Source organism: Podarcis erhardii (assembly GCF_964252035.2).
Source record: "Podarcis erhardii genome assembly, chromosome: 13".
In the NCBI taxonomy this organism is placed as follows: domain Eukaryota; kingdom Metazoa; phylum Chordata; class Lepidosauria; order Squamata; family Lacertidae; genus Podarcis; species Podarcis erhardii.
This window is the reverse complement of record NC_138502.1, coordinates 55913398-55938417: the sequence shown is the minus strand read 5'-3', so window position 1 is coordinate 55938417 and position 25020 is coordinate 55913398. Positions and strand designations below refer to the sequence as shown.

General features: G+C 46.1%; 1 protein-coding gene and 1 long non-coding RNA gene across 2 annotated transcripts; both read left to right on the top strand.

Moving 5' to 3' along the window:
• Positions 1–8038: 8038 nt before the first annotated feature.
• On the top strand, positions 8039–14052 carry LOC309327352. Its single transcript, XR_014150511.1, has 3 exons — positions 8039–8220; positions 11286–11425; positions 13671–14052. It is a non-coding gene; the product is annotated as an uncharacterized lncRNA (long non-coding RNA).
• A 1517-nt stretch (positions 14053–15569) lies between these two features.
• LOC309327344 (uncharacterized protein) lies at positions 15570–24573 on the top strand. The gene is made up of 5 exons (XM_081836575.1): positions 15570–15927; positions 20090–20222; positions 21348–21467; positions 23198–23293; positions 24053–24573. Exons 2-5 carry the CDS (start codon positions 20133–20135, stop codon positions 24218–24220), a joined length of 474 nt encoding a protein of 157 aa, XP_081692701.1. The 5' UTR covers positions 15570–15927; positions 20090–20132; the 3' UTR covers positions 24221–24573.
• The last annotated feature ends 447 nt before the right edge of the window (positions 24574–25020 follow it).

Genomic DNA, 25020 nt, shown 5'->3' with positions numbered 1-25020 from the left:
TTACCAAACCAATAAACAGAATATCCAGTCAACCTTCAGCTGAGGCTCCCACAAATGAGAGTTGTTGTTTTCAACACAACAAAGCCACTTCCGAACCTGGCGAGGAGTTGGGGTTGTGGGTTTCATGCCCACTCCTTGTGCGCGGGGGCTGGTTCCAGCCCCCGTGAGACTGAGGGAATCCCAGCTGCGTCGTCAACCCAGCCAGCCAGTTGGGTGGCTGTGGGGGCATAGCCTGCCCTATTTAGGGCCGGCGCGGCCGGGGCTCACCCTCTTTTCACCTGGCCAGCCATCCCGCTTTGGTTTGTATTAATGTTGTTTTGTCTCTTGCTTACCTTTTCTTTAGGCTGTGTATCTCAATTCCTTCGGTGATCGATTTTCACTTGGATTTACCCGTGCATCGGTGTTGTGCCTCCCATCAGATTGCCTGCCTCAAGCCCACCCGTGTTCCAGGCAGCCGCTTCGGCACCAGAGCCATTTAGCTCCGAAACAGCAGGGCTGAAACTGCGCTGAAAAACCCCACCGACCGGGTGTTCTGTTCTCTCTGGGTGGCTTCTCTGCAGCGGAGCTTTGCGGAACGCGGTTTGCACGTTCAACGCCAGCCCATCGCCATTTAGTCCTTTTACTTGGAAGCGCACAGCTCGCCCGACAGATCAGGTTTGGCTGGGGGTTCTTATTTCTAGCCGCATTCGCAGGGTGGTGGGGCACCTTTAACGTTTGGGGGGGGCTTGGTGGAGCAAAAGGAGGGAGGCTTAAAAGGACACGTCTTTGTCGCTACCCCTTTGCATTTGGTACTGGCCGCGTTGCCTTTGCGTTCCAACGGTTGCTTCTTCACCATTATACCTTTCCAAGAACTTCAGCCAGACTTCCAGATCGGATTTTACCTCTTTAGATAGGCGAACCCTGTGATGGGGTGACCGCAAGCCTGCTGACAACCTCGCGAGGCAGCCGCAAAATGGGTGGCCTGGGGAAACCACCCGGCAAGCAAAGTTCAAATGGCCTAACAACGGCTGAATCTGCCTGAGCGTAACTTTTCTTTTCTTTTTTTTAATGAATATTTATTGGCATTTTCAAAAAACCACACAAAAACAAAAGTAGACAAAAATAACAAAAATACAAAAATCCAATTCTTAAAAAAACAATTAAAAACACATAAAATTTCAGTTACATATTTTCATTTAACTTGTTTCTCAGACCTCCTTACACCTCCCCTTCTTGTATTCCAATTTAAATTATTAACTCAGCAAGTCCTTATTACTTATTTCTCAACTTTAACTTAATAATTTAATTTTAGCATGTTGCTATTTTACTTTTCCTCCTTCCATTTCCTCAATTTATTTTTGCAAACCTTATTTTCATTTAATTTAGACCATTTTAGAAACCAATTTTAACTTATCCAAACTTAAACCTCAATACTTATACATCATTACTCATTCTTAAACATTTTTCCTAAAGTCGACCAAAATTTCCCTTCCACGACTTTCCCAATTTCCATACAGATAGCAAAACAAAATAAAAACAGAGCAAGTTATAATTATATACCCTTTGGATTCCCAAACTCCACCCACCCCTTTCCCGGTTTCAGTCCCCAACAAGTGTCCATCAGTCTCAATATACTGTTTAGCCTGGAGATCTCACATCCGAGGCTCTTAAATCTCTTTCAATTCCTCTCTGCTGGTCTTTTTGATAGTCCTTAATGTTAAACCCCAAATCTCGGAGAGGCTCCGGCCCAACAGGATCCATGTTTCTTCCAGCCAGATCCCCATACTTAAAAGTAAAGTCTATGGGGTACTCCAAATCTTGTTTCATACTCCTTTCAAATCCAAATGTCCCCAAAGCTTCAACTTCCATCTTAATCAAATTTATAATCCTTCGGTCTTCAGATCTCCACACAAGGAGATCTCTCAGTTTTCCGCTCTCCAATTCAGGCCAGACTTTCCACATCAGGTTTTTATTTTCCTTTGTTGCCATGATGTCAGGCCTCAAATTGCAGCTCTCCTTTAACATCTGCAAAATTACAGCTGCTCCTACCTTTTCTTCAGGGGCAACATATGTCTCCTCCATATTCTCATGGCTCTCAAGTTTCTCTATTTGTTTAATTGAATGGGCTTCCTGCTTCAAATCCTTATCAGATTCAACAATGTTATTTACTGTTAAGTCCAAAGTTGTGACGTTTATAGCCAAAACATCGATTTGGCCTTGTAACTTTCCCAAGAGAACAAATGTTCTATCCAATTCAGCCTCGATTTTCCCTCCTCCAGCCATTCTTGTAATGTCCCTAAACCCCCTCTAGGGGGATTTTGGTTCCTTAATGTTCCTTTCAGCTCAAATCCAAAAATCAAGTTAGTTTGTATCAGCCCTTCCTTATTTTCAACAAATTGTAACAAATATAACCAGCAGAAACAACAGAAACAAAGTTCTCTTTTTCCTTCTGACAGCTAACTTGACAGCTGTCAAACTCTTCAATACTTCATCAACAGGCTCTCTCGCAGGACGCTCCCGGGTCCGGGGGGGGGTGGAACTTCAGCTCCCAAAGATAATCTTTTATCCTCCAGTAAAATTTCTTATAATGTCAGAACGTGAAAGTTAAAGTCTTTTAGAAAAAAGAAAGAAAAGATTCTCTCGACCTTAGTTAGCAGGTCCTTTGCTTTAGGTTATTTACAAAGGGGGGGGCGGACTTCCTTTTTAACTTAAGAGTGCTTTCGAACTGCTAGGTGGGCAGGAGCTGGGACCGAACGACAGGAGCTCACGCCACCGCGGGGATTCGAACCGCCGACCATACGATCGGCAAGTCCTAGGTGTTGAGGTTTTACCCACAGCGCCACCCGCGTTCTGTGTCTACAAAGTATGCCCCGTCAGATTTAAAACCCAGCCACCGGAAAACTTCCGGGTGGACTGGCAGGAGTCAGAAAGCAGACTCTATATCACATTTCGCCAGCAACGCGCCTTTTCCAAATTTGCGAATAAGTTTAACCGCTTGGTCAAATGAGGCATACCTCACAGAGCAAAGTTCCTGAGGTATCGCATCATTGACGGACCCTCCCTTTGGGTAGGATAGGTTGTGAATCATGTGAAACTCACTGGGTGCCTTTTTGGGGACGATGCCTAATGGGGAGATATGCAAACCCTCTATGGGAGGGACAGAAAAGGGGCCGGCTGCCCTCCCTGCCTTAATTTCTTTAAGTATTTTCTTGCGCGCCACTTTGGGCATCTCTCTAACTGACTTCTGATATGGTGGGTCACCTGAATTGGGGGGCAAGGCAACTGGGATCCTAAAACCTAAACTAAAACCTTCCCAGAGAAATAATGCAGCTGTTCTGTTGGGATAGAGATCCAAAAGGGTTTTTAAGGCTCACGTACCCTTTTTGTCTGGGATGCGGTACAGGCCGTGATTTGGGCTGACTTCCCAGAGACATCACATGAGCGGTGTGAGTTGTTCAACCACATTTTAAATGACACACAGCATTACCAAACCAATAAACAGAATATCCAGTCAATCTTCAGTACCTATAAAAGAACTTCAGGGATAGGACCAGAAGCATTAGCCTCATCCTTAGGATCAGAAGCTGAGGCTCCCACTGATGAGTTGTTGTTTTCAACACAACAAAAGGGATAGCGTTTCACTCCTGCATCTGCTGGAGAACCGCCCCCCCCCTTCCAACTAACTGAAAGTACAACCTGGGAATATACACAGAAGCCCAAATGATTATTTGGAGGCGGAACAGGTACTGCTCGAAGCTGATGGGGTGCGGCTCTTCCCATGCGCCGGCTTCTTGAAAGCGGATCGGTGTCCTGAAGCGACTGTCTGTTGTCCATGCCTTCCCCTTTCTCCGGGGGGGGGGGGGGAGAGAAGCCAGGGAGTGAAGGAGGTGAGGACAGGTGACCCCCCTAGGCCCAAAGTCACCCCAGGCCTCAAAACCAAATTTCCCCTTTCTCTCGTCTACAACAGCTTTTCTCTGCTGTTCTCTGCTTTCTCACAAGATGCTGCTGCATAAGCAAAAGGTTATTTTTTATCAGTACAAGAAGCCTTCAAAAAGCTAATGAATAGGCTCTGTCAATGCCAGGAATAAGCAGGTCTGGGAACTGAGTCTTATCTCATCCAGTTGCAACACATCTTGGACACGCTGAACGCAAGGCTTCTCAACCCCCTTGGCTTCTCATCCCCCTTTCCTGGGAAGGGCGCCAAGAGTCCCAAGAGTCCCAGGACAGGAGCTTTCTGTTCATGCTCAGGGAAACTCATGAGGCAGGACTCCTGAGGAGGGGGAGAAGGGGGAGGGAACTGGAGGGGAATATATGCTCTGTGCAAATGGCTGTGAACTTGTGCTTGTTTGTGAAGTTATCACACTAGCTCCTTCTACCAAGCCCAGATGATAGAAATAAAGCTCTTTCTCTGAAATTATCCCTTGAGTGCCTGTTTGACTCCCCTTTCCCTCTCCCGGGTGCAATGCTCTTCCCATCCGAGGGCAAAGCCTGAAGAGGCTACAGGAGTTGTGGCGTCCTCAGGCACAGAGGTTTTCCAGGCAGCTAGTCCCAGGGTCCACTTCTGCAGGCAGCGCGCCTCCACCCGCACACAAGACAAGCCGCCTGCAGGAGTCGACTCCTGCAAAGTGGCCCAGCAAGGGGAGATCCTTCCAGCAAGGTTTCAGGGCAGACCTTCAGCCAGACCTAGTCTGTCTTGGGATCCACCCATAATGAGAAAACGAAAACAAAACTGTTCACACAAAAGGCAGGCCTTACATCCAGGCTTTTACTGACCGTACATTAAAATACCTTTTCACAAGAGATAATAAAACACAGCACCCAGAATTAGGAAGAGATAACCAGGCTGGAATAGTAGATCATGTCAGATCATTTTCCTCCACAAATTTTACAATATTCTTCCGCTGTATCCACTTCCTCCCCCCTTGGATCTACATGAGCTTGCTATTTCCAGGTCTGTCAAATATTTGGTCATCCTTCTCACTCTGAGTAAAAAGACTTCCTCATTTCAATGTTTACAAATAAAAATACAATACCAAATACTTTGAATCTTTCCCAGATTCTGTCAATATCCAGGATAATATTTCCCAATTGCTAAATTTCCAGCAATCAAAGCTGGAATATCATATTCCAGTCTTAATAGATTACCTAAAAATGACACTTGTTATCCAGAGATTCTATTTATTTTTTTAAAATAATTTTGTATTGATTTTTCCATGGATTCTACTTCTAACAATATATCTTTAACAATTTTTCATATTTCGACCCTCCTCCCCTGGACTTCCCTCGTACTCACATTTTGTTTTATTTCCCTATTGTTCACCTTGCGTATTTGATGTTTCCCCAAAATTTCCTCAATACATATAGTCTTATTTTTTGTTGTAGACAGTTGTGATTGTTCACTGCCAATGAGTCCATTTCTTTATGTTGCCTCTTCATATATGTTGTAAATGGTTCCCATTCTCTTTTAAAGTCTTTGTTGTCCTTTTCATGTAATTTTTCTGTTAGTTTTGCCGGTTCTGCATATTCCATAAGTTTCCCTTGCCATTGTTCTTTCGTTGGTATTTCTTTTTTTTTATATAATGTTTTATTAAGGTTTTTTTAATTACAATATAAATAAGCAAACAAAAATATTACATATCATAACATATTTTCTTATCTTCTTTGGACTTCCTCACATCACCCGCTCCTGCGTTCCAAGTTGTAAAAATTAAACCAGCAATTTATCACCTTATCTCCATCCATACTATCTAGTTTTCAATGTTATATCTCAAATTTTAGATACATTTATTTCACTTCTTAAAAAATTAAACTTAGCCTAATTATTATCTAAAAAAATTTGTTTTTCTTTAAATTTACCTTATCTTCATAATTCACTTCATCTGTTTTGATGGTGCCAAATTGTTTATAATCAAGCATCCTGCTTAACATTCATACAGTTTACAATATTTTTGCAAATAAATCTTGAATTTTTTCCAGTCTTCTTCTACCGTCTCCTCTCCCAGGTCTCGGATTCTGCCAGTCATCTCAGCCAATTCCATGTAGTCTATCAGTTGCATCTGCCATTCTTCCAGTGTGGGTAAATCTTGGGTTTTCCAATGCTTAGCAACGAGTATCCTTGCTGCTGTTGTTGCATACATAAAAAATGTTCGATCCTTCTTTAACACCCCTTGGCCGACAATACGCAAAAGGAAGGCCTCTGGTTTCTTAGGGAAGGTATAATTAAATACCTTTTTCAGCTCATTATATATCATTTCCCAGAAAGCCTTCACTCTAGGACAAGTCCACCAGAGGTGAAAGAATGTTCCTTCATTTTCCCTACATTTCCAACATTTGTTATCAGACAAGTGGTATATTTTTGCAAGTTTGACTGGGGTCATGTACCATCTATATATCATTTTCATTACATTTTCTTTCAAAGCATTGCATGCAGTAAAATTCAACCCCGTAGTCCACAACCTTTCCCAGTCCTCAAACATAATATTATACCCAATGTCCTGTGCCCACTTTATCATAGCCGATTTGACCGTTTCATCTTGAGTGTTCCATTTTAACAGCAAGTTATACATTCTTGAAAGTACCTTAGTCTTAGGCTCTAACAATTCCGTTTCCAACTTCGATTTTTCCACCTGGAATCCTAACTTTTTATCAAGTTTAAAAACTTCTTTAATCTGAGCGTAATGTAACCAATCTCGGACTTTGTCTTTCATTTTCTCCTGACTCTGCAATTTCCAATTGTCCCCATCTTTTTCTAATATTTCCCAATACTTTGGCCATTTGGCCTCCATATTGAGCCTTTTCCGGGCCTTAGCTTCCAATGGTGAAAGCCACCTTGGAGTTTTATTTTCCAATAAGTCTTTGTATTTTGTCCAGACATTAAACACTGCTTTTCTAACAATATGATTCTTAAAAGCCTTATGAATCTTAACCTTGTCGTACCATAAATATGCATGCCAACCAAACGCATTGTCAAAACCTTCCAGATCTAATACATCAGTGTCCTCGAGAAGCAGCCAGTCTTTTAACCAGCAGAACGCTGCTGATTCATAATACAACCTTAAGTCTGGCAGGGCAAAGCCCCCTCTTTCTTTCGCATCAGTTAGTATCTTGAACTTAATTCTGGGCTTTTTGCCCTGCCAGACAAATTTGGAAATGTCTCTCTGCCACTTCCGGAAACACTCTGTTTTGGCCACAATCTGTAATGTTTGAAACAAAAACAGCATTTTTGGCAATACATTCATCTTTACAGCAGCGATTCGGCCCAACAAAGAAAGTTTCAGTCTTGTCCAACTTTCTAAGTCTCTCTTAATTTCTGACCAGCATTTCTCATAATTATCCTTAAATAGGCTCAGATTCTTTGCTGTTATGTTTACCCCTAGGTATTTTACTTTTTTAACCACGTTTAACTCTGTCTCTTCCTGAAACCATTCTGACTCTGTAACTGTCAATTTTTTTCCCAGTACCTTAGTTTTCTGTTTGTTTAGTTTAAATCCCGCCACCCGACCAAACTCTTGAATCAGTTGTAATACTTTTTTCGTACTAGATTCTGGCTCCTGTAAAGTCAAAACTAGGTCATCTGCAAACGCTTTAAGTTTATATTGTTTCGCTCCGACCTGAATTCCTTCTGTCTTCCAAGTTTGTGTTAATTAAATTCTTGCCGCTGTTGTTGCATGCATAAATAATTTCCAATTTTCTTTTTTTACATCTTGGTCTAAAATTCCTAGAAGGAATGCTTCTGGTTTCTTAACAAAAGTCTTTTTAAACAGTTTTTTCAATTCATTATATATCATTTCCCAATAATTCCTAATCTTTTTGCATCTTGCAGGATGGCTTTTTTTCTAAAAAGAAAAAAGAAGAACAAGATCTATCCCTCATATGAGGACGAGGCCCCTGCCCTACTGCCGGCATTGGCAAAGCCTTCAACATCAGCCACAGAGGGCAGGAGGAGAAATCAAAAGATCTACCCCTCATATGAGGACGAGGCCCCTGCCCTACTGCCGGCATTGGCAAAGCCTTCAACATCAGCCACAGAGGGCAGGAGGAGAAATCAAAAGATCTACCCCTCATATGAGGACGAGGCCCCTGCCCTACTGCCGGCATTGGCAAAGCCTACCCCATCAGCGGCAGAGGCCAGACCGGCAGAGGCCAGACCCCTAGTCTTGCCAGGGCTGGTGAAGCAAGACCCAAGCCAGCAGCGGCCCTCAAAAAAGAAGAGCCTTGAGGACTCTGGGCCAGCGTTCCCAGGTGAGTAGGCAGAACCAGATCCCTCTTGGGTTCCCCTTGGTCTTAGACCTGGTGTTTACCTCTACGGATGTTGGTGATCTGACACTAACTAAAAGCGAAACAAAAGAAGTGCCATGGTCAGATCACTTCCTGGTGCAACTGGACTTCTCCGCGACCCTTCCCCTCTGCAGGGAGGTGGGACTGATTCGGATGGTCCGCCCCTGCTACTTAATGGATCCAACTGGTTTCCAGAGAGCGGTAGGGGATGTTTTATCCCAAGTTGGTGGCCTCTCGGCTGATTCCCTGGTGGCCCGTTGGAATGCGGAGTTAACCAGGGCTATTGACTGTCTGGCTCCGAAGCGCCCTCTCTGATTGCATGGAGCCTGGACAGCCCCGTGGTTTTCCCCAGAGCTGAGGGCGAATCGTTGAGACGGCTAGAGCGCCGGTGGCGGAAAACTCACTCTGAATCAGACTGGACACGGGCTAGAGCTCAGCGTCAAGCCTACCAAGTGGCAATGCAGAAAACAGCAGCGGGAGACTTTTTCAGGTGGTTCACAATCTATCAGAACCACTTGCACCACCAGGGCCTGGTAGGGACCCCAAGATCTCCTGCAGTGCTTTTGCAAAGTTTTTTGCAGATAAAGTCGCTCAGATTCAGAAGGAGGTAGACTCCACCGTGGGAGCAGGGACAGGGCGGGAGAGTAGCACTGTCTAGTTCTGTCTAGTCCTGTTACATGGGATCAATTCCAATCTGTTACCTCCGAGGATGTGGACAGGCTGCTTGGACAAGTGAAACCAACCACCTGTCTCCTTGATCCTTGCCCATCCTGGCTGATAAAAACGAGCCGGGAAAGGCTGGGCGATGGGCTCTGCGGGGTAGTGAATGCTTCTCTCTGTGAGGCAGCCTTCCCAGACCCACTGAAAGAGGCGGTCATTAAACCACTTCTTAAAAAAACTTTTTTAGACCCAGCCAATTTGGCCAACTATCGCCCAGTCTCAAATTTACCATTCTTGGGCAAGGTGGTTAAGCGGGTGGTTGCCGAACATCTCCAAGCATGCCTGGAGGATACAGACCATTTGGATCCCTTCCAATCGGGATTCAGGCCTCACCATGGGACTGAAACTGCCTTGGTCGCACTGGTTGATGATCTCCGGCAGGCTAGGGACAAAGGTGAGAGCTGTTTCCTAGTTCTGCTGGATCTCTCAGCGGCCTTTGACACCATTGACCATAACATCCTTCTGGACCGTCTAGAGGGGCTGGGAGCTGGGGGCACTGTTATACGGTGCTTCTGCTCCTTTCTCCTGGGCCGTGCCCAGAAAGTGGTGTTGGGGAATGAGTGTTCAGACCCCTGGGCTCTCACGTGTGGGGTGCCTCAGGGTTCCGTCCTCTCCCCCATGCTTTTTAATATCTATATGAAGCCACTGGGAGAGATCATCAGGGGGTTTGGGCTGGGTGTTCATCAGTATGCAGATGACACCCAGCTTTACCTCGCCTTTAGATCAGAACCAGTGAAGGCGGTGAAGGTCCTGTGTGAGTGCCTGGAGGCGGTTGGAGGATGGATGGTGGCTAACAGATTGAGGTTGAATCCTGACAAGACTGAAGTCCTGTTTTTGGGGGACAGGGGGCTGGCGGGTGTGGGGGATTCCCTGGTCCTGAATGGGGTAACTGTGCCCCTGCGCAGCCTGGGAGTCACTTTGGACTCACAGCTGTCCATGGAGGCACAGGTTACTTCTGTATCCATAGCAGCTGTCTACCAACTCCACCTGGTATGCAGGATGAGACCCTCCCTGCCTGCAGACTGTCTCACCAGAGTGGTGCATGCTCTAGTTATCTCCCGCTTGGACTACGTGGGGCTACGTTTGACGGTGACCCAGAAACTGCCATTAATCCAGAATGCGGCAGCTAGACTGGTGACTGGGAGCGGCCGCCGGGACCAAATAACACTGGTTCTGAGAGATCTGCATTGGCTCCCAGTACGTTTCCGAGCACAATTCAAAGTGTTAAAGCCCTAAACGTCCTCGGTCCAGTATACCTGAAGGAGCCTCTCCACCCCCATCATTCAGCCAGGACACTGAGATCCAGCACCGAGGGCCTTCTGGCGGTTCCCTCATTGCGAGAAGTAAGGTTACAGGGAACCAGACAGAGGGCCTTCTCGGTAGTGGCGCCCACCCTGTGGAATACCCTCCCTTCAGATGTGAAGGAAATAAGTAGCTACCCTATCTTTAAAAGACATCTGAAGGCAGCCCTGTTTAGGGAAGTTTTTAACATTTAACGCTGTATTGTTTTTAATACTTGATTGGCAGCCGCCCAGAGTGGCTGGGGAAACTCAGCCAGATGGGCGGAGTATAAATAATAAATTATTATTATTATGATACAAGGTCAGGGTCTCTCTTGGTTTCCTTGATGTCTGGGTGGAAGTCCCCCCCCCCATCCCACCCCTCCTTGTTCAGAGGCGTGTAACATGGAGCAGGGACTTCCGGGTGGCTGCCCCTGTTCTGCATTGTTGGGGGTTGGACTGGGTGACCCCGCAGGTCCCCTCAGACGCTACAGTTCTATGATCCCTGTTCAGATATGGCATGCACCCGCTCATTGCAACAGGCGAGAAGCCCCCTGAGAAAGAACTTGCCGTCTTTTCTCATGTATAAGACGAGGTTTTTTACCCCCCAAATCAAGTGTCAAATTGGGGCTCCTCTTCTACAGGGGGAGTGCTGAGGGGGGACGGGCGCTTGATTGTAGCCGCCAGGAAGAGATTCCCAGCTATGATTTCTTTGCTGTGGAAAGGGCTGTTGTCAACTGGCAGACGATAGGTGACTTGGTGGTTGATGCCTGCCTGCAATTGTGCAATTTGATTAATGGCTCCCTCCCCCCAAAAAAAGCTCAACCACTCTGGGCAACCCCTCCCCAAAAAAGCTTAGCAAGTCTTGGCAATCTGCCCCCATTTTCTAAATTTTGAGTGCCCAGAAATAGGGGGCGTCTTATACATGGGGGCGTGTTATACATGGAAAAACACGGTACCTTTCCCTCTCATCCGCCTCATTTACTCACCTCTCTCTCTCTCTCTCTCTCTCTCTCTTTCTTTCTGAAGAACTCTCTGATGAAAACTTAGAGTACTTGTTGGTGGGTAAGAAAATGCTGGGAGGAAGAACCGTCAGAGAAGCTTTGGAGATGATGGATGAAAGGGAGATTTTGGAGACCATCCTCCAACACCTCCAGCCACCTCCCCAGGTGTGTGTGATGCAGGGTGGATTTGATTGAAATCAAATCGATTTAAAGCATCTTTTTACATTCTTGCTTGTATAATCTTAATATTTACAACCAGATGAAGGTTTCATTTTGGGAATAATAAATTTCCAGAGTAGTTTTTACTACTGATTTGGTTATACTGTTAGGAATGCATAGACACATAATTATGAAATTATTGTGGGGTATAATAAGTTAACTGCGTACAGACGCTTCAGGTTACATACGCTTCAGGTTACAGACTCCGCTAACCCAGAAATAGTACCTCGGGTTAAGAACTGCCATCGGCTCAGGGGCGAGAGGGGAAAAGCCGGGTGGATTTCAGAGAGCCCCCAAAGATCGTGGGAAGCAGCACTTCCTCAGCGGAGGAAGGAGAGGAGATGCAGGGGTTGGAGGAGGCAAGGCGGTGCCAGGACACCTTGCCTGAGCAAAGCGGGGAGGAGGGGGGTCCCCCATTACCCAAGCCTTCCTTGCGCAGTAGGTTTCCGCGCAGAGAGGGGAGGCGCAGACTGGGCGCCAAGAAATTACTCTGCTGGGGAAGGTTGAAGGGCCGCCCACTCTCAGATTCTGCCCGTGAATGAGCAAGACATGGAATAGAAGTGCTCTGCATTCTGAAGGTTTTGATCACTAAGAAGAAAGCTGGAAAACCGACTCTTGAGCCATATTTCCTGATTGCTGTCAAGCAACCAACCGGTACCTCTAACAGTGGTGCTTCATGTTAAGAACAGTTTCAGGTTAAGAACGGACCTCCGGAAAGAATTACGTTCTTAACCTGAGCTACCACTGTATATTTGGACAACTTTTCTGCTGTACCTTATTGGAAGAAAAATAACCATTTTCTTAATTAGATTTTAAACAATTTATTTAACTAAAACAATAACATTATAGCATATATATCCATGTTTGTTAACTGATGTGGTTAATTTTTTTAAAAAAAAAATTCTTAGAATGAATTTTAGCATATATGAAAAACTTAAAATAAATCCTTACTTCCCAGTGAATAGCCGTTGGACTATAATGCAACTTAAAAAGAAAAATATATTTTGGAAGATTTTTCCTCCAAAAGCATTTTATTTTAGAAATCCAAATTAATTTTTTAAAAAATGTGATTTAAATCAAAGAAATCCATTTTTAAAAAAGGGGGTCATTGATTTTTAGCCACCCTGGTCTGATGTTGCGCAGCGTGAACCAGGATTCCCCAACCTGGTGCCCTCTAAATGTTCTGGACCATATGCTGCCTGGGGCTGGTGGGAGCATGTAGAAGGGGAACTGCCATGAACTATCACAGGCAAAGGCAAACCCAGCCCTCCAGCTGTTTTGGGACTACAGCTCCCATCATCCCTAGCAAACAGGACCAGCGGGTCAGGGGTGATGGGCATTGGAGTCCCCAAACAGCTGGAGGGCCGTGTTTGCCTCCGCCTGAACTATTGGGAGCCCAGCTTGGAGGAAGGTCCTATTTGCAGATGCAAGAGACGACTTTCTCCTGGTGGGGCTTGAAAAGAGGACCAGGCAAATTTGGGGAAGCAGAGAAGGCGATCAGTGCAGCATCTGTAGACCGGAAGAAGAACCAATCCATGAACTTGATTTGGTGGGATGACTTGGACCCCAGGAAATGTTGCATGTTTTTTTCTTTAACTTTTGCAACTGATCGTTCCCGATATCTTGGAACGTTTGAGAATCCGATATTGTGCAGTAAAAGTTTTTGTGACTGTATTGTGCCTGATATGGCCAATATTTCCTCTTCGCTCTCAAGAGCAGTTAATTTGCCAGGCCTGGGCATTTGGCAGAGCAGGCAAGCAAATACTTTCTGCAACAGAAAATTTAATAAATAATCATACTGGGAGTGGTATTGTCTGTTTGTTATTATGGTATGTATTTTTGAGTTTTTATATTGTAAACCGGCCAGTGATCTTCGGATGAAGGGCAGTACAGAAATTTAATAAATAATAGTAATAGCCACAATGCCTAGATTCTGTTTGTTCATGGCAAGAAACAAAGTGCTTTAAATGAATGGTGTGTCTCCCAGTCCAGAGGATTTATTGAATCTTCTTTGGAGTGTTACTTTAAAAAAGAAGAAGGATTGATTGCAATAGATTTTACTCCAAATGATTTTTGCAAGAAGTCTATTTCTAGGCATGTGGGGTTTTTTTAGAGAAGACAAGTGGCAGATAGATGGCAACTGTTCTCTAGACAAGAAACATGACACTTTTCTTCATTTTATTCCCAGCAGAAGACATCCAAGCCTGGACACAACAAGGTAAGTCCTTGTCGCGAATTCCTCGCGGCACTTTTAGCGGAATGCTCAGAGTCCCAGGTTCTTTAGTGCAGTATTTATTATTGTGAGCTCAATATATATACAAATATCTACAGAAGCAGTTCATCTAATCAGACAGAGTACCTGCACCTTGAGGCAAAAGAAGACTCCACACTCATCTACACCACTCCACCACTATTGGACAGGCTTCCCTTTTAAACCGGTGACAGCCAATCACATTACTGCTGCGTCATTCTGACCCAGCACTTCCACAGAGAGTATTGGATCTGTAGCCTTATTGGAGTTCACTGATTGGGTCTGCGTTGCTCCGGGACAGGAGGAAGGAAGCCAAATGACACCAAGGTTGATTCAAAGAAGAAAGAGTTTATTCTGCTCTCCGGATAGCAGAAGGTACTTGCGTGATCAAGTCTACAGCAAGTCCAAAGGAATTTTAGGTGGTTCACCGGGGAGTCCCCCGGTGTCTTCCGACACCGGTACGTTCTCCTGGTCAGTGTTATCAGCAAGCCAGATGTCTCTCGCACATGGACAGCTTGAGCGCATCCCACGCCTCACTTGCTGTCACCTTATCAGCTACGTAGACTAGCTGGCTGTCGTCCATTCCAAGGATGATCATAGCCAAGGCTTTCTCATCCTTTTCATCCTCCTCAGGGGGCTGTGGTGGATCTTCCACCACTTTCCACAGGCCCTCACGCTTGAGGAAGTGTTGCATGCGGACTGACCAGATGCTGTAGTTCATGGCCATCAGCTTCTCCAGCAGCACGCCAGCTCTGGACTGCTCCATTGCTGCAGCTCCCCTCCAGCACCCACGGCTAGATAACAGCCACCTGTACTCATGCGCAGCAGAAGTGTGCTGGGCCCATAACCCTGTCACGAATTCCTCGCAGCGCTTTTAGCAGAAAGCTCAGAGTCCTAGGTTCTTTAGTGCAGTATTTATTATTGTGAGCTAAATATATATACAAATATCTACAAAAGCAGTTCATCTAATCAGACAGAGTACCTGCGCCTTGAGGCAAAAAAAGACTCCACACTCATCTACACCACTCCACCACTATTGGACAGGCTTCCCTTTTAAACCGGTGACAGCCAACCACATTACTGTGGAGGGAGGCTGGGGACACCTGTAAGAAGCTGCAGGTGCAGGTATTAGTCCTCTAAAAAAGCGGGAAGAGCCTAGGGTCAGCGTATCTAGGACAAAAGTGTGTCATGAGAATGAAATATGAGGCTGCTGGGTTAGACCAGCATCCTTATCTCACAGTGGCCAACCAGATGCCCATGGGAAACTGGAAAGCAGAATTCGAACACAGAGCACTCTCCCCTTCCTGTGGTTTCCAGCAACTGGTATTCAGAAGCATTCCTGCCTCCAACAGTGGAGGCAGAGCAATTAGGACATGCTGAACTTGTCAACTTTCAAATTCCCCAAATGAGGAGTACTAAAGAGTTGTAATAGGGACGCGGGTGGTGCTGTGGGTTAAACCACTGTGCCGTTTGGGCTTGCCGATTGGAAGGTCGGCGGTTCGAATCCCTGCGATGGGGTGAGCTCCCGTTGTTCGGCCCCAGATCCTGCCCACCTAGCAGTTCAAAAGCACATAGTGCAAGTAAATAATAATAATAATAATAATAATAATAATAATTTATTTATATCCCACCCTCCCCAGCTGAAGCCAGTACTGCTCCGGCTGGAAGGTAAACGGCATTTCCGTGTGCTGCTCTGGTTTTGCCAGAAGCGGCTTAGTCATGCTGGCCACATGACCTGGAAAAACTGTCTGTGGAAGCGGACAAATGCCGGCTCCCTCGGCCTTAAAGCGAGATGAGCTTTAAGCCCAGAGTCGTTTGCGACTGGACTTAATTGTCAGGGGTCCCTTTACCTTTACCTTTAAAGAGTTGTAACGTGACTTGGGAATTCAGAAGATGTGTAAAATTGCATACAAATCATTAAAACAATTGCCTAGTACTTGCAATCTATTATTATTATTTAGTATTACCCGACATTTTCAGACGGTAAAATTGAAATTCTTTGGTTTTCCAAAAGCAGTTGATGTAGCTGGTGGGGTCTCCTCCCTGTGACTCACCCAAACCTTCCCCAACCCTTAGAACACCCTCTATAGATACTATGGACTCAAGCTGCGGGATTCCAGGAGCGCAGAGACAGTCCACCAGTACCTGCACTTACTCCTGAGGTTGCCTCTCGAAGAGGAAGCAGACAGAGAGGTGAGTGAATGTGTGGGATGTCAGGGGGGAGGAGAGCCAGCGGGACTGGGACTGCGCTCACACGGAGACTGTCCTGGAAGAGCCTCCTCCTTCTGAACCCTCCTGATTCAAGCGCCTCCCCAGGCTGCTCCCCAGTGTCCCACCACCACAATCCAGGGTCCCCCACTCTTACTCATCCAGCCAGTCCCTGACATTACCCCACCAGCCCTCTGTCCTGATTTCCGGATTGGTCTCTGCTCATGACCTTCCTCCCTCCAAAGATTTTGTACCCACCCACTCACCCCCTCAAAGCCTCTTACAGGAGCAACTGCTTTTCAGCATTCAACATATCTGGGCAGATTTGTTTAGTTTTGGGTTAGATCAGAGCAGCCAGCAAGTGGCCCTCAATGCCTTTCTTGGCAGCCCTCAGCAAGCTTGGAGGCACCCCTACACACCTGTAGGCCTTGCACTGCCTTCCCAAAGCTGGGTAAGGAGGTGCTGGGCTTGGGGAAGGAGGCAGGTGTGATCTGTCAGGGTCCTAGGGTCCTCAGTTAGCTCTTTCCCACCTTTGGCAAGAAGGTGGGAAGGCTCTAGGTCCCGCCAGAGCCTTGTGCCTCCTTCCCAAAACCCAGCGCCTCACCTGCCTACCTTTGGGAAGGCAGCATGCGGGCCGGGGCGTGTGTGTCAGATTTTGGCCTTGCTCCCCTCTCCCACACGACAAGTCAGTGTGCGGCCCACAGGTTCTGTGCTGAACTACTCTTGTGGCCCACTTGGTATGAGAAACTGGAGCACCCTGGTTTAGATGGTGCATATTCCTGCTCTGGCGCCTTTGGGTGAGCGGTGGATTACAAATACTTCCAGGGAATAAATGATGCATTTTAATGTAGTTGAGTATTTAATGAAGCCAAGAACTGTATCACAAGATTTGAAAATGTCAGAATGCAAGGCATCCTTGCGTTGCAAGCTGCACGAGTCTGGGAGGTGTGGTCTGGTCAGTTCACATCAGAATCCACAGAAATATCGTTCTTCAAACCACCCCTATTATTATCCGGGATGAAAGGATCTCTTCAAATTGGTTCTCTAAGTGTCTCATTTCTCCATTCTTAAATTTGGTTCCCCACATTTCACAGGAATCTGCTTACAGAATCACATTTATCCTCCATCCCTCATGATCAGCTTAGCTTAATGGTTGCCATCAATTTCATTTTAATTGATTTTATTTAATTTTTATAATGAAATGTTTTTAGAATGTTGTACTATTTAATTGTTGTTAGCCGCCCTGAGCCCAGCTTTGGCTGGGGAGGGTGGGATATAAATAAAATTTATTATTATTATTATCACTAATTGCAATCAAGAAAATGACATGTTTGACGTGCCTCATTCTCCCTAGGGAATTTCTGAGGCTATCGGTGTGGCTTCAAGCACCCATATTTCACAGGTGCTGATGGCAGTGCGGGACTTCGGCCACGCAGCCATTGCAAGGAATACTGAGACGTCTGAGGTAAGGGTGTGAAGTGAGGAAGGAGCGTAGCAAGAGTGTAGGTCAGCCATCCCCAGCCTGGTGCCCCTTCCCCATCCGTGTGTTTTGAATTGGAACTCCCATCAGCCCCTGACAGCATGGCCAATGGTTAGACGAAGATCCTGGCGGATTGGATCCTTAGCGGCTCTTTACATCCACACCAAAGCATGTTGGAAAAGAACGAATCCTGCCCCATTTCCAAACATGCTCTTTTTCAAGGGATGGGATCCTTACCATTCCAAAAAGGCAATTGGATCTGCTCTCAGTATGGAAGCCAGACAGCTTCCTCTGTGGGTATGTCTCAGTCATCCTTCTGAAGTGGGCTCCAGCAGTCCTGTCTCTGTGGCTCCAGATCCTAGATCTGAACTGATCCCTTGGCTCAGTCAGTCAGTCAAACAGATTCGTTAGAAACCATTGGTCACCCCCCAAAGTACACTGACCCCTGTTTTTAGGTTGGTTGTCAGATGGTTGGTTGGCATTTCTTCAATAGTGGAAGCTAATGGGGATCCCAAGGGTCATCTAGTCCAACCCCCTCCAATGCAGGAATCTTAAGCATCCCTGAGAGATGGCCATCCAACCTCCAACGAAGAAGAGTCCACAACCTCCCAAGGGAGAGTGTTCTGCTGTCAGAAAGCTTTGAATGAAGAACCTCTTAGAGTTTGGAAGAGGGGACCCCTCTCCAACTGAGGGGAGGGAGCAGAACCCAAGAGAGAAGGCAGGCGGCAGGCTGGGAGAGGCAGAGAGAAAGAGGGGAGAGGTTTCAGCTGCACCCCCTGCCAAATTTGCTCTCGTGCAAGGGTTCTTCTGCCTTACGGGAGTGCCTGCTGGCCCCATTCAACTATGTTCTAGAGTAGACCCACTGAATTTAATGAAGATGACTAGACCCATTCATTTCGACAGGTCTACTTGAAGCAAAGCATAGTTGAGTGTCGCTCTCTGTGTTCACCTCCATATATTTGTCAATTAAGCGAATTATTACAAAGGCATGTGAGGAGAATCAGAACTTACAGGGTTAAACAGTTCTGTGTGACGTCTCACATTCTGAGGCGTGGTTATGTTCACATACGGGAATCTTTCTTTGTGTGTGAGTTTCCTTTCATTTTTGGCTGAGAGGCGAAAGGATGTCTGCTCTTTCGCCGGGCTGATTTATGATGTTTTTCTACTCATTAAAAGACTGTTGGAGTTTAGCAAGAAGCCTGCATTCAGTCTGATTTATTATCCACACACAAGGCAACAGTTTCTGCCGCTGCAAAACTCTGCTAAGGACTATGCTAAGAGAGCTAAGGGAGCTCAAGTTTTCTATCGGCACAGACGTCCATCGGCGCAGCAGAAGTGTACTGGGCGCCATCTTATCTCACAAGGCATAGTAACTGCGTGCGGATCTAACAGTTCCATAACCTGAGGGGGCCTTGGGGTCATGTGCCCCCGACTCTCCAATTCTCCAACCCAGCTGGAAGGAGATCAGATCCTTTTCCTTCCACTTTCAGTTAACTTCCCTCAAGCTTCCCTCAAGGGAGCAGGAGCCGATGAGTCCAAGGCTCATTCACACAATAATAAACCATAGTTTATCACAGAGGTAACCAAAATGGTGCCCTTCAGATGCTACAGACTGCAACTCCCATCCCTCCTGACCTCTGGCCATGCTGGCTGAGGCTGATGGGAGCTAGAGGCCAACCTATGTTGATGCCCTCTGGTTTATTGTTACATCTGAACGCAGCCCTGAACTCTCTTGTGCTCTGCCATCCAAGAGAAATGAAACCCAGGAGTGTGGTACCTCTGGATTTTTGCTGTGAGTTGGTAAATGACCAAGGAAATTTCCCAACCCTCACTATGGAGAAGATGAGCAGATCCACCTGGTTCATTTTAATTTTTAAAAAGCAGCTCCCATGGAAAAGAGCACCAGTGGTCAGTCTACCCTACACTGTCCTGCACTTTCTCCCTGGTTGACTGACCGAACCCAAAGAGAACACCTTCATGGTTCCTCATCATCCTGGGGAAAAAGTGACCAGTGGGGTGTCACAGGGTTCTGTCCTGGCCTGTTGTTGTTCCACTTTTTTAAAAATAAAAGACTTGGATGAAGGAATTGAGGGGATGCTCATCAAATTTGCAGATGACACCAAACTGGGAAGGGTAGCCAATGCCACAGAAGACAGAATCGGGATTCAAGATAACCTTAACAGATTGGAGAACTGGGCCCAAACTAACAAAATGAAATTCAATAGGGTCAAATGTCAGGCTCTATATTTAGGCAGGAAGAACCCGATGCACATATATAGGGTGGGGGAGCCCTGGCTTGCCAGCAGTTTGAGTTTCCTGGAGGAAAAAAAATACAAAATTTGTAAGTCTGCACAACAAGTTGTTGTTGCTTAGTCGTTTAGTCGTGTCCGACTCTTCGTGACCCCCTGGACCAGAGCACGCCAGGCACTCCTGTCTTCCACTGCCTCCCGCAGCTTGGTCAAACTCATGCTGGTAGCTTCAAGAACGCTGTCCAGCCATCTCGTCCTCTGTTGTCCCCTTCTCCTTGTGCCCTCCACCTTTCGCACAACAACTTACTGACTACTAATATTTTCCCAGCTGCTAAAAGGTCCCAACTAAATGGTGATTTGTCTCCAATTGCACTTAAGGTTCCCAAACTCACTTTCCCCATCCTTTCCCTCCAGAATACCAGCGAGACGAATGCCAGTATCACCGTCATCCTTTGCTGTGGTCAAATGGCATCCGGGGCACGGCAGGATGACCTCCCCCTTTTTATAGACCTCATCACAGAGGAGCTCCTCTTCCAATTCCAGAACAGCAGGAAGGTATGGCTCTGATTATCACACGGACTCCTGTTGTTTGTTCTCTCAGCTATACCATACTTTTCCGTGTATAAGACGAGGGTTTTTTTTATTATTATTAAAAAATGATGTTTAAAAATGAGGGTCATCTTATACACAGAGAGTGCATTGGGGGGACGTGGGTTTGGTTGCCGCTGCAAGCCGGAGATAGTCAACAGCTATTGTGTGCGTTATTGGTGGCTGCAGCAAGGGGTGGTGTTGATTGGCTGTCGCTGCGGAAATTGGGAAGGCGATTGGCGGCTTCTGCCGGCGAGGGACAGACAATAGGTGGGTTTTGTGACATGTGTGAGTGGCAGCATAGGTTCAGCGGGTGAGCAATTTTTGGAATCCCCTCCCCCAAATAGCTGAACAACTGTGGGTAATCCTACCCCCGAAAAGCTCAGCAACTCTGGGCAATCCTTTCCCCATTTTCTTAATTTGGAGTCCCCCAAAATAGGGGGTGTCTTATACTCGAAAAAATATGGTATATTCTGCCTTTCTCCTGTCATACGTCTCCAGGAGGTGTGCAACCATTTCCCCCGTGGTCACCATCCAGGCACTGAGCAGACCTCCTGAGCTCCATCAAGGTCCTTGCACCACATGCCTTCAGACTGTGCCCTAGGGCAGGGTTTTTGGCTTCATCCACCGAAGGGTTGTAGACTGGGGTGTATACTGGCTCCACACTTAGGACCAGATGGGGCATTACAGCGGTACCTTGGTTCTCAAACTTAATCCATTCTGAAACCAAAGCGTTCCAAACCAAGGCATGCTTTCCCATAGAAAGTAATGCAAAATGGATTAATCTGTTCCAGACTTTTTTTAAAGAAACCCTAAAACAGCAATTTAACATGAATTTAACTATCTAACAAGACCACTTCTGGGTTAGGGTTAATTTTTGGATTGGTATCTGAAGAAGTGTGCATGCACACGAAAGCTCATACCTAGAACTAACTTAGTTGGTCTTTAAGGTGCTACTGGAAGGAATTTTTTGTTTTTGGATTGGGTTAGTGTTAGGGTAAGGATTAGAATTAGGATTAGGGTCAGTGTGGCTTTATGTTTCCTTGTGATTTTGATTCAAACTCAATTTTATAAAATCCCTTCTCCTTTCAGAATGAGGCTTTGAAGAAGAGCTTTATGAAGGCAGCAACTCTAACAACCAAGGCGCTTGTGCAATTGAATGTGGGATATGTCACCTTCCCCCACAAAGACGAGCTCACCTTCTGCATCACAGTGAGTAAAAAGAAAAAGAAAAAAAGAGGGGGAATCTCCTGGGGTTTCTTTTCAGAGCGTTTTTTCTTAAAAATAGCTGTGTAGGTCTAGCTCTGGGTTGCATGTTCTGATCATCTGGCCCCAAACCATTTCTGGGTGGTCACGTTCTGCTCCAACTCAAGTTTCCAAACCCACTTGAAAGGCAGCCCTACATTGTGGCAACCTCAGCAGGATGTCACCAGTGCCTAAGTAAAAGAGGCTAGGTTCTCCCAGGAGGAGAGGGCTGTCAATGGCTCCCAGCCATGATTGCTATGTTCTACCTCCACAGAGGAAGGAAGCAATGTTTCTGAATATAGTTGCTGGAAGCCACAGGCGGGGAGAGGGCTCTTGGGCTCATGGTCTGCTCCCTGGTTTCTCACAGACGTCTGGTTGGCCACTGTGAGAATGCTGTGAGGATGCTGGACTAGATGGGCCCTTGGCCTGGTCCAGAAGGCTGATCTTATGCTGTTCTTATGCGGTAGAGCTCTGCCCAGGAGAAAAAGGGATCTTATTCCCAGATCCAGGAAGCCCACTCTCCTCCCCTAGGAGGACCCACTTGCCAATTGCAAAGAAGTTGTCAAGTGGGCTGGATAGAGAGCACAACTCAGGGCTTGGTGTGGTGGTGGCAGGGATGGCGCCTCCAGTTCCCTGACATGCTGTGTGCTTCCCCACCACAGGAGGTCATCAAAGAGGAGCCAATGGCATCACTCACCATCTTACAGCCCGCAATGGAAACGATCATTCGCATGACGTAAGTACGGCCAGACACAGTACATATTTCTTCACCAGGTTTATGGACTGCTGGGTGCTGATCCTTTCCTCTCCCCTTCTTTCTCTTTTCAGTGCCTTGAGACCACGCATGGACCCCCTGCTCCGGTCTCAGCTGCTACAAAAAACCACCAGGAAGGTCTTCCAATTGCCATCATTGCAGGTTACGAAGGTCAAAGCCGGGAGCTCCGTGCCGGCAACACAGAGCCAGGTGACTGGACCTTCTGCTTCTGGAGGAAAATGGGGTTGCCAGGTTAAAGGATTTGAGGGCAAAGAGTCTGAGCCGTGTAAGCTGCAAAGAATGCTGCCCGAGACACTTGACCCATCACAATGATGTAACAGCCAGAGACTTGGGGTGTATATTTTTGATTTTAATCCTGTTTCCATATTTATTGCATTTCACCTTTGGCTAGAATGCATCCACGAATGATTCCTGCATGCCTGCATTTTGTGACTCTCATGCCTCCCTCCTACGCTGCATTTAATTTTATTTGTTTGCTTGTTTGTTTATATGCTGCCCATCTGACTGGGTTACTCTAGCCACTCTGGGCGGCTTCCAACAAATTAAAACACAGCCAGACATCAAATATTTAAAACTTCCCTATGCAGGGCTGCCTTCAGATGTCTTCAGATGGAAGTATAATGATGTATCTCTCTGACATCTGATAGGAGGGTGTTCCACGGGGTGGGCCCCACCACCAAGAAGGCCCTCTGCCTTGGAACACCCCAAGGAAGTTGAGCCCAGTGTGGAGTCCTGTATCTTTATATCACATGACCTGTAACCTTATATACATCAAGAAACGTTTGATGTTTATGACTCTTTGTGTGCCTTGCTTGAACCCCTGCATAAGCTTTGTTACGAATTTGGACTAGAAGGCTCCAGAGCATATGGGATTTCCATGGGGGTCTTCAGCTTCTAACTGCTTTTGCTTCTCTCCTTCCAGGACTGTTATCAACAAACTATCGACATCTGGCTCAACATGCTCACCAGCTTGCTGTCGGAGGCCCCCTCTCTGGAGACGCTGCAGAAGATATTAGTGGTAAGGGAGTCCCCAAGGTGTCAGAGCAGGGGGAAGCAGCAGCTCCCATGCCGGAGGACAGACCCTCTTGAAATGATTGCACGGGGGGCATCTGTGGCCAACTCGCTGGTTGTGGGTGCTGATGGTCAAGTGGGCCTCTGTTCTGCTAGCAATGCTTGTGCAAGGCACACAAGATATGTCCTCTGCTGATGGCCTGTGGGGAAGGGCCGTGGCTCGGGGCAGAGCATCTGTCTTGCATGCCCAAGGTCCCCGGTTCAGTCCTCAGCACTCCAGGTGGGGCTGTGAAAAGGCTCTCTGTCTGAAAGGCCAAAGGGCCAACTGCCAGTCCTCATTACCTGTGGATCAATGGCTGGGCTTGGTCTAAGGATGCTTCCTGCATTCCATTGCTATGGCTGTGGTGAGGTGTATGTTGTATTGTTGTAATTATCACACACACAAACACACCAATGACAGATTGCAGGGCAGTTCACAACATAAAAATACAAAATCAGAACAGAAAATGCATAATAAAACAAAAGCAACCCAAGAGCCAATTAATATCTAATTCTACTAAGCTGCCTCGAGTCCCTGTCTGGGAAAAAGGTGGGCTATTATTATTATTATTAATAATAATAATAATAATAAACAAATTGCAGCAAACTTTCTCCTTTACAAAACAACCCCCTTTTGCAATTTGTCCCCTCTATGAAGCTTTGTGAATTTGCAAACCTGGATTAAGGGTTGTCCTTCCATGTGATGACGATGATTTCTCTCCCGCAGCACACAAATGGCTGGATTGACTCCACAAAAATCAGTGAGAGGCAAAGAGCAGTCAAGACCACCAACGTACTCCTGAAATATGTCTCCGAGCATTTGGACTTTGATGTGAGTGACCAAGGCTTAACGCTGCAATTTCAAATCGTATTGCGTTGGAAAGTTCAGGTGTGAACTAGATGAAAGCTGTATGGCATGGCCATTCCAGGGGAAGGTGCCAGCCAGTGCTATTTTTCTAGAAAAAGAGGTGCCAGGACTCACCATGAACTCACCACCCTTGTTCTCTTATAATGGCAATAGTGCCCACCTGAGAGGTGCCAGTGTTAGCTTTTTGCAGTATAGTAGCACTGCAGAGAGCTTGCTGGGGAGACAATGCATAAAAAGGGACTCAAAAATAACTTAAACAAGATTTTAATAACAAAAACAAAAACTCCTTATACACTAAATACACCAACAACAAACCAGACCCAACCACCAACCCATCCCCCAGGGTAATGGGAAAGCTAGGTGCTGCTCCTTATATACTACACCCAAATGCTGACACAGACAAATAATGGTTTGTGTCTGGGACTTCCATTCAAATGGACAACCTTTATAACAAAACACCATACCAGACACACCCCTGCAATTATTTTGTTCCACTGCATGAGATGCATCGCAGAAAATTTCAAAACCTTTGTCAATACATGATGTAAACTGCAACCTATAATGTTTGGTATGTTTAAGGTACATTACCACTCTCTTAAGAGCAGAGAAACATTGCGTAGTGGGCTTTTCCACAAATTTTGCCAGAAAGTGAAAGGCATAAGTTATATCTGGTCTTGAGATTCTTTGAATGAAATTTAGCTTGCCTATAGCAGAACGATACAAAGTTTTGTTAGGAAATGGCTTATCTTCACCTGTAAAGGTGAAACCACATACCATAGGCGTTTCCTTCCCATTTGCATTTTCTTAAACCCATTTTGAATCAATAA